This window comes from Cydia splendana, chromosome 3, assembly GCF_910591565.1.
Source record: "Cydia splendana chromosome 3, ilCydSple1.2, whole genome shotgun sequence".
Taxonomy (NCBI): domain Eukaryota; kingdom Metazoa; phylum Arthropoda; class Insecta; order Lepidoptera; family Tortricidae; genus Cydia; species Cydia splendana.
The window spans coordinates 22123372-22132178 of record NC_085962.1 but is presented as its reverse complement, the minus strand read 5'-3'; the positions used below and the strand labels follow the sequence as shown (position 1 = coordinate 22132178).

The following is an 8807-nucleotide window of genomic DNA, read 5'->3' as shown; positions in this document are numbered from 1 at the left end:
TTATGTTACTGGATTTACTGGATTAAGTTTAGTGAAATAATTGTAGGTAGGAGTGCGACGGTGCGGCGGAGGTATAGTTATATCCCTAGGGATATAGGTTATATGCCGTATTACTACACTAACCTACAATTATTTCACTAAACTTAATCCAGTAATATAACTATATCACTAAACTAAAGACGTATTATAGTTATATTCCTAGTAAGATAGTAATGAATCGCTTTCGTATAACTATGTTACGACATATAATTATATCCCTAGGGTATATAACTATATAACGGCTTTATCTATCGTACTGCGACACTACACTACATTACATACCTACATACCTACAATTGCGATAATATTCAAAGTTGTGGGTGAAATAGGTACTTAATACGCATTGGTCTAACGTAGTAACAATACCTAACTATTTATTTTATTTTTTATCGTGAACAGACGAGACGCTCTTACCTCGCCGATTTGAGCAAAGATAAGCCAAAACTATCTTCCCCATTATCTAACTATATTTGAACTCTTAACGACCTGTTCGATAATAAAATAAGTATTCAGATAAGGACCGTCAGTCAGTCAGTGACAACAGTCGAGTACTTTAAGCCATGTCTTCTTTAATAACTGTGTCCGAGGTAAACAATATATCTGAAGACCAGTTTGAGTGGATGTTTGGTAATGTGATAGAACTGTGTACGGAAGCTGCCGCTATAGTGAAGACGAAACGGCCATTTACGAGTGTAGACGAATTGTGCGAGGCGTTTGCATCGTATTTGGATGAGATTACTGAAAACGGTGAGTCAGCGATATAAAAAAAACCGGCCAAGTGCGAGTCGGACTCGCGCACATAGGGTTTCGTACCATTACACAAAAAACGGCAAAAAAATCACGTTTGTTGTATGGCCCCACTTAGATATTTTATTTTGTTTCTAGTATTTGTTGTTAAGCCCATTTCACACTCGTGCGCGAATCGCGGCGCGAAGCCGCGAACGCGAGTCTGGAGTCGATTTCGCATATCAGCGAACTAGACTCCACACTCGCGTTCGCGGCTTCGCCCGCGATTCACGCGCATAGTCTGGAGGGGGCTTTATAGCGGCAACAGAAATACATCATCGGACTATGACGGTTCATGAGTTACAGCCTGGTGACAGACAGACGGACAGCGGAGTCTTTGTAATAGGGTACCGTTTTTACCCTTTGGGTGCGGATTTACGGAACCCTAAAAACCGTTAAAGTGTTACTTTACGATTCGCCCGTTTCTAATTATTAAATAGAAAATTTTTGTCACTCATGACTCATTCGTTAAAAGTGCGTAATCTATGATTTCAGAAAAGTTAATGGTTTTGAAACTGCACCCCGACCTGGCCGGCCAGCTGGCGGCGCGCGGCGAGCTGACGCGCGAGTCCACCGCGGAGCAGCGCGCTGCGGGCCTCGACCGCCTCTCGGCCGAGCAAGTGTCTCTCATAGGCTACAGAAACGAGAAGTATGTATCTGTACTGGATAGCCGCGTACTGACTGAGCTAGCAGCCTCTCGAGGCAGCCTCATGAGGATACTCCTCGGTCAGTCAGGAACGTGCCTCCTCGCCCGTGCGTGCCGCGGCTCGAGCCGAGCGTTCTCGGTTTTTGTCAAATGGCTATGTGCGAAGTTGGTGGCGGCACTGGCGGGGGTAATATGTACAAGCGACGCCAACGCATAACGTGGTGAAAATATGAATCTTCGTGCGACATAATTTGTTTTTCGTTTCCGAAAGTCCAGGCAAGGCGACTTCAATATAGTTACTAACGCCATCTATGATTGTATACTAGCAACTCTAATTCGAGAACCAGAGAAGTTTGTTGGTTGGGTTGGTATGCTTGTAGTTCCATCATATTCCGCTAAGAGCGCCCTAATCTATGACAAACATTTTTTTTTTATATTTTAGGTCGTGTCTATAATATTATAGACAAAGAAATATTATTTATTCTCATAAATAAATACCTTTACAGATACAAAGCGAAATTTGGATTCCCTTTCATCATATGTGCGAGAGAAAACAAGGTTGATTCCATAATAGAGGGCTTACAGCAGCGCTACAACAACACCCGCGCCCAGGAGATACAAACAGGCATCAACGAAGTCAAGAAAATCTGCAAGTTGAGGATTCTCGACATCGTTAAACAAGAATGATTAACAGTGAATCATTTTTCTTTTCACTCGTTGCCATTTTAAACCCTGATTTTATGGCATTTATTTATCCAAACATGCATTTTTGTGATAGTTCTGTTATGAGCCCTTGCCACAATGGACCAAGCACGATAATGTCGATAATATAAAGTGCTACTAGAGTTCTTCTAACAAACTCTGCGGCTGTCCCATATCAAAACCTAGTAAGTGACAAATTTCTCCAAATTTGTTTTTTTTTTTTTAATGTTATTTGGACCCACCTATTAGTAAGCCCTCACCCGATTACAAAGACACCTGCTCAAAAATCGGCATAAATAACAGAGATTTTGACACCTCCAAACCTAGTAAGTAGCATGTCTAGTGACGGTTTACCATTGTAAAACTTAGCAAGTCACAAATCCCATATCAAAACCTAGTAAGGGACTGAGTGAGACATACTAGGTTTTAGCGTGGTTATCCAGCAGGCTTACTAGGTTTTTGAACTGGGTATCCATGCATGGCAGACGCGCGGGGCACCTGCCCCATATTAAAACCTGTGCCGAAAAAAAAACTGTAAATTTCAAACGGTTGTAATTTTATTTCTAAGCATGATGACGACGGCTTTCTTATCGCATTTAAAAGTCCTATTATTAGATTATATATTTTAGTGCAAATAATTCTGGTTTTACGCCATGCGACGTTACACCGCTGAACAGAAGAGTTCACTGAAATTTGGTCTGTTCCAAATGGCAAGAAAATTTTCAACATACTCCATGCTTGCTTTCGATACGCTTAAAATAACCTCGTAGATTCGTGCATTTCATAATAACCAACGACTAATTTAGTAATTTGTCACTTGAACAGAGGTCTCGAAGCGGCAGACCTCTAGGAACAAGTGACCCATCAGAAATATTGTTAATAGAATTTGCGCCCGCCCCCGCATGCCCGTTATATTTATCGTGAAAAATTGGGGTAAATATTCGGCTAAAGTGAAACGAACTATAAACCAAATACATAGTATTTAGATTCGTTCAAAAGTTAGGATAGCTAAAGTAACCGAAAATTTGCGTTATTAATTTCTAGGCAAAGTCAAAAAGCATACAATTTCCTTCGTACAAAAAGACACATTTTTAATAGACGATGAGTAAAGTAAGACCACCATACGTCCTGCAGTGCCGTTCTCTCGACTATTAATGGGTTCAAATCAAGAGTGTATTAAAAGAGAAGGATAAAACAGCCAAAAACTTTGACATATCCAGCATGTGTTGGGATGGTGCAGGCAAATATGAAAAACGGGTCCGTAAGTAGCTGTCACTGAATGCGCTAGGAAAAAGCTGCCTATCACTCCTACAGAAAATAGAATAATAAGAAAAACTGATATTCATTTAAATTAAAAGTAGCTTTATATTCTAGTAATCCTAAAATCCTTATCAAATGCATCAATTTTTCATTTGAAGATTACAGGTTTTTTACGTTACACCCAATTACAAGAGCTGCTATAAGTTACAGTATGCTACTGATACAGATAAAAATAATTCCCAGTAGTTACCACCATCTCACCCACTAGGTTTTTATCACCAAAGTTTAGTGGTAAATACCTTGCGGGAATTTTTTTCAGTTGTTACAGTGGTAAAATGTGAGAAAAAAAATCTCTGTTGTTATAACTTGGTGGTAACTAGTGGGGAAAACCCCGAAATGTCTTGAATGTTGATAAGTGATACCTACACCAGGTTCACACCTAAAAAGAGCACTTACTAGCAGTGGCGGATTTGTAGTCTTTGCCGCCCTAGGCCCCAGGCCCTGTAGCCGCCCCTTTCTCATCACCCATCATTTTTAGTTATTTCTTGTTATCATCAGCGAATTTTTTATCACAATTTGCCGCCCCTTATATCTTGCCGCCCTAGGCCCGGGCCTACTTGGCCTTAGGTTAAGGCAAATCCGCCACTGCTTACTAGGTATTGGAGTGGGAATATGTAACACTAAACATCGGTGCTCACATTTTCAAAGTTAGTAAGGGGCATTAAAACGTGTATAAATACAATATTATTATATAATATTGATGTTGATACATGCAATAGTTACTAATCAACGCATTCATGTACATTTTTTATTAAAAATTAAAACATTTTTTGAGGCTGTCACATTTTATGTTTTTACGCTCTCCTGTAAAATTTGGTCTGAAGCACTTACTGGGTTTTGCTATGGGACAGTCGTCTGCTATACTATATGACTATAGGGACCTTGTGCGTAACGGTTCTGCCATCTTGTGGCGTAAATTAGAAACTTAAGCTTGACATTTAAATTCCGCGCTAATAATTAGGGGGCTCTTGGGCCTCCCCCTACAGTTCATGGACGCTCCCTATTGTCGCCTAGTTGGCGGGACAGAATAACAAGAAATACATAGCTGATTCACCGATAGACCAATTTTGTTTGTGTAAAGTGTAATGACGTGAAAATCATGGTTAATGATTATGAACCGTCATTTATAGGAATGTTAAATATTATAATTATTATAATATTAATTTTTTTGTGATCAAATACTATTTGTACTATTCATTTTTAATAAATACAACACTACTATCAACATGTGAAAGTTGTTTGTGTTTTATCCTGTTTAAATAAATAAAAAATCTTTAAAATACATACTTTTATTATATTTAAATACAAACATTTGAATAAATAGACAACCGTGTTATAAAGTGGGTATCAGCTATGGGGGAAACCAAATTACACCAAAACTAAAAAGGCCCACAATGGCTTGAATACCTACTAGTCCTAATGCAGACGCCTTTTAGTTCAGTTGTTTGTTTAGTTACAAATTAACATTAAGAAATATCTCACAGGAGCCCAAGAGACCTTTCAACCACAGCATGGGGTTGACCGGCAACTTCACACAGGTCTGGTGTGTTGAGGATGTCTTCGAAGCCTATTTCAATGTCTCGGCCGGTTAACACGTCGCGCTGAAGGTTAGAGCTGGGCAGGAAAGGGAGTCGGCCCACCTGGAACAGTAAAAAACATGTTATGTAAATGCTGGAACTATAATTTAAAAAAAAAGGAGCATGTTTTGCCCCAAGTAAGTTGTTAGAGGCTTATGGAATTTTGAGAAACTACAATTTCTATTTAGTAAATCATATTATTATGTAGATTTAGAGGTTTTTGTAATATCTCCATCATCTCTACTTAAATTCAGAATTGAGAGTAACTCGTCCCTCGACAGGCTTTTCTAAGTTCTAGAACTTTTACTATGGTAATGGTAAGTGCTGAGCAGGACAGGGCCGGATAGCCTGGAAAAGCTCCTTATTACTGGCCGCATGGCAAGGAAGCGTAGGGGTGGACGTATGGCCACACTTTGGGCGGACAGACAAACGCCACATTGCAGGCTAGCATGCACTGGGCCCAAGACAGAGCGGCTTGGAGAGCGCTGGTGAAAAGTGTCCACATTCGTCACGTCCCTCAGCCATGAGGATACGACAAAGAAGAAGAATGGTAAGTTATCACCTACGTAACAGGAGAGTCGTTAGTAGTTTAACCCTTTATAATTATATTATAGGGTAACGGTCTCAAAAAAGACCATTTTATAACTGAAAATCATCTTTTTATATTTTTTTCTTGTACAGAATTTTTAGAACTATAGATTCGCAACGAGGCTTGAATTGAGGATTTTTTCCAGTCTTGCCCGAAAGGGTTAAATGTATCTGGTATAACTATATACCTAGGTTTTAGTTATTACGAAGTATTGTCATTCTAAGGACAGCTGCTTTTAACGAAGATAACAACATATGGAGGTTTGGTTTATATGTATTGCTTAATGTCTATTTATCATTAAAACACAATTCAATTGAAACAAACTTGTTGATGCAGTGATTGCTTGAGCTATTTATTTATGTTTCACACCTTGCCTGTGCCACATAAAGCACAAGAGTTTTAGAAAAATATGCTACAAAATGATCAAAAATTTGGACAGGATCCTTATCACTAGAGTTGTGCCATTCTCATGAATGTTCTTCCTTTTGCATGTTCTCGCTTAAGAATATTTCCCATAGTAAATTGAGAATGTTCTCAAGAATGGTACAACTATACTTATTACACAGACAAAAGGTTAATGATGTTCTTAATAGAAAAAAGACTACCTTATTCACAAAGTTCAATTCCATATTGAGTCTCATTGGTGCATGGAGGCCCTGGATGTTTCGGAGCATTGCCATATTCATTTTTTCTTCATTCAAGCGGTACTGAAAAATAAACAAGAAAGGGTTACTCAGGTATATCCAATTACAAGCTATGTGGTGTGAAATAACCTGCTTAATTTAATGACTTTCTTTTTAGATTGAAGGGAAACATTGCATAAGGGCAGCAGGCAACCCATTATTATAAAACCTCTCAGCAGAGGACGTTAGTTGGGTGACATGGGAACTACTATAATATAAATTCCTTATTACTTACTTACGACAAGTGTTTGAATTATGATAGGTTATATTTATATGTAATGTCAGGCGTGGCTCACTCCGCGATTTCGTCGCTTTGCTACAGGTAGCTAAAAGTAAATCCGTTCCACACCAATTTTGGGGAAAGCTATAAGCCGCGCGTGGCGCTGGCGCCACCTAGCGGCCATATCTGTGCTGATCGTAACAGACGCGTTTTGTTAGAGTGAGTCTTCTGTACCAAGTACTATTATTTATTCTGTGGTAATGTAACATTCAATCCATAATAAATGTATACTTAACAAAAATGTGTAACAAAAAATATCAATTACAAATGTGCGATTCCGTTTAGTGAACTTACATTACGTTCAGACACTTCTAAAGGATGTGTGATGCCGACATTTGCCTTGGTCGCTCCCAGCCCTGCAGTGAATGGATCAGGGACTCCGAACGGGCCTTCCTGCACTTTGACGTCGCTGCCGACCTCTGGCTTCACTTTCAACGATGGCAGACCGAAACTCTAAAAAATAAACGCATTATTCCATTACTTCAACACAAGAAAACATAACCAATATGATCATGAACACAGTTTTAGTTTTATTTATATGATGCATGGAAACTAAACCGCTAACCATTTTGTAGTGTTTTTCAGTCTAGCAGTTTTATAGAGTAAAATAAAATTTGACAATGGGTAACGATCTAGCGATTGTAAAGAAACAAAAATTGTTCGGCTACTACAAGTATACAACGACAAAATCGAGCTCAGCAACTTAAGCAAAATTTTGTCAATTCACGACGCCGATTCGCCGCTCTCATGATGCTCTCATGTCAATGTCATCTCATGTCAAGTCAAAGCCGTAACAGACGGGCGTACCGACCGGACCGCGACCATGGTCCGATCAAAATATTTTTTTCCCGCTCTCACTCACAAACATAGAGTCAAGCCCCCTCCAGACTATGCGCGTGAATCGCGGGCAAAGCCGCGAACGCGAATGTGGATTGTGGAGTCGATTTCGCTGTCTGCGAAAATCGACGACACACTCGCGTTCGCGGCTTCGCGCCGCGATTCGCGCATGAGTGTGGAGGGGGCTTTAGGCGAAATTTTTAATTCGGTTTCCGTACAGTATGACAGGTGGGAACGGGACGTCTCTCTACAAATGCATAGCGCTGTCTCGCTTTCACATTGCACATGTATTCCGTACGGAAAATTTAGTTTTTCTGCGGCCAGTAATTTATAAGCCCTTACCTATATACTTACTTTAGGCCTTATTCGTACGAGCGCTTTTTCAACACGCGTTCAAAAAGCGCTTCAATCCGTTGGCACGATAAATTCGATTTAACGACTGACATATAATCTCCTTTTGCCTTCTACATATTGTCTATCATAGATTTATAAGGCATAGATTCCTAGTTCGTACACCCCCAGTGAAGCCATTTCAAGTGCGACGTCACGTCACACTCGCATCATCGTATTCGAACGGCCCTCGCAGTACTCAAAGTCAAATCGGTGTGTGTACACCTCCCGTTTAAAAATCAAAAACTACAGGAAAGATGGTTGTTTGTACAGTGAATGGGTGTCACAACACATCATATAATAAATACAAACCGCTTAATATTACATTTCACGCGTAAGTATCGAGTTTAATGTGATATTTTTACATAATCGTAAATACAAAAATCCAAATTTTCGTCAGCCGCCATTTCTTCTAAATGTTGCCAGTGTAGTGAATATTTTTTCCTCCAAATGGGACATGACGTCTACATTCTAAAATAAATACGCTCCATTAAATTTCATTGTATAATTATAGAAAATTATAATTAAGTTAATTATTTAGGTAAGTATTTACTTTTTTCTTATTTTTATTTTGTGTCATGTTCGTTTCAGTTTTCTGACTGATCTACTTCTGTCTGCGAGATGGAAGGAAAAAAATAGACTAAATCGGAATGACGCAATATGGAAACATTGGAAACGGACTAAACACAGTCGAATATGCTCTGTCCTATTTAAATTTATTCTTATTATTTTATGCACATTTGTTAAATAAATAAAAATAGTAAAAACTTATCAGCTATTTATTTAATCCTTATTTCACAAAGTACAGAAATGCAACAAATCCCAAAATAAACAAAAAGCTTTTGCTACAAAATCGAATCTACACACTTCCAAATTATTAATAACCAAGTGTGATGTTGTTAAAATTCCCCTACTTTGAGAGAAGTAAATGAATACTGGCAACATATTTTGTATATAT

General features: G+C 38.9%; 2 protein-coding genes across 2 annotated transcripts; one reads left to right on the top strand and one right to left on the bottom strand.

Moving 5' to 3' along the window:
* The first annotated feature begins 550 nt into the window (after window positions 1–550).
* On the top strand, window positions 551–3499 carry LOC134806607 (2-oxo-4-hydroxy-4-carboxy-5-ureidoimidazoline decarboxylase-like). The gene is made up of 3 exons (XM_063779930.1): window positions 551–786; window positions 1321–1474; window positions 1978–3499. Exons 1-3 carry the CDS (start codon window positions 600–602, stop codon window positions 2156–2158), a joined length of 522 nt encoding a protein of 173 aa, XP_063636000.1. The 5' UTR covers window positions 551–599; the 3' UTR covers window positions 2159–3499.
* A 1368-nt stretch (window positions 3500–4867) lies between these two features.
* Window positions 4868–7339, bottom strand: LOC134806608 (proteasome maturation protein). Its single transcript, XM_063779931.1, has 4 exons — window positions 7188–7339; window positions 6917–7075; window positions 6265–6366; window positions 4868–5133 (listed from the first exon to the last, which is right to left on the bottom strand). The coding sequence occupies exons 1-4, from the start codon at window positions 7188–7190 to the stop codon at window positions 4972–4974; spliced, it is 426 nt and encodes a 141-aa protein (XP_063636001.1). The 5' UTR covers window positions 7191–7339; the 3' UTR covers window positions 4868–4971.
* Between the last annotated feature and the right edge of the window lie 1468 nt (window positions 7340–8807).

What these genes read in the sequence shown, in the direction of transcription:
- LOC134806607 (XM_063779930.1), top strand. Translation starts at nt 600, where the DNA reads ATGTCTTCTTTAATAACTGTGTCCGAGGTAAACAATATATCTGAAGAC. An exon ending in GGATGAGATTACTGAAAACG is followed by an intron (nt 787 to 1,320) that starts GTGAGTCAGCGA and finishes CTATGATTTCAG; the next exon opens with AAAAGTTAATGGTTTTGAAA. An exon ending in ATAGGCTACAGAAACGAGAA is followed by an intron (nt 1,475 to 1,977) that starts GTATGTATCTGT and finishes ATACCTTTACAG; the next exon opens with ATACAAAGCGAAATTTGGAT.
- LOC134806608 (XM_063779931.1), bottom strand. An exon ending in TAGAAGTGTCTGAACGTAAT is followed by an intron (nt 6,367 to 6,916) that starts GTAAGTTCACTA and finishes TTTATTTTTCAG; the next exon opens with TACCGCTTGAATGAAGAAAA. An exon ending in AATTGAACTTTGTGAATAAG is followed by an intron (nt 5,134 to 6,264) that starts GTAGTCTTTTTT and finishes TTACTGTTCCAG; the next exon opens with GTGGGCCGACTCCCTTTCCT.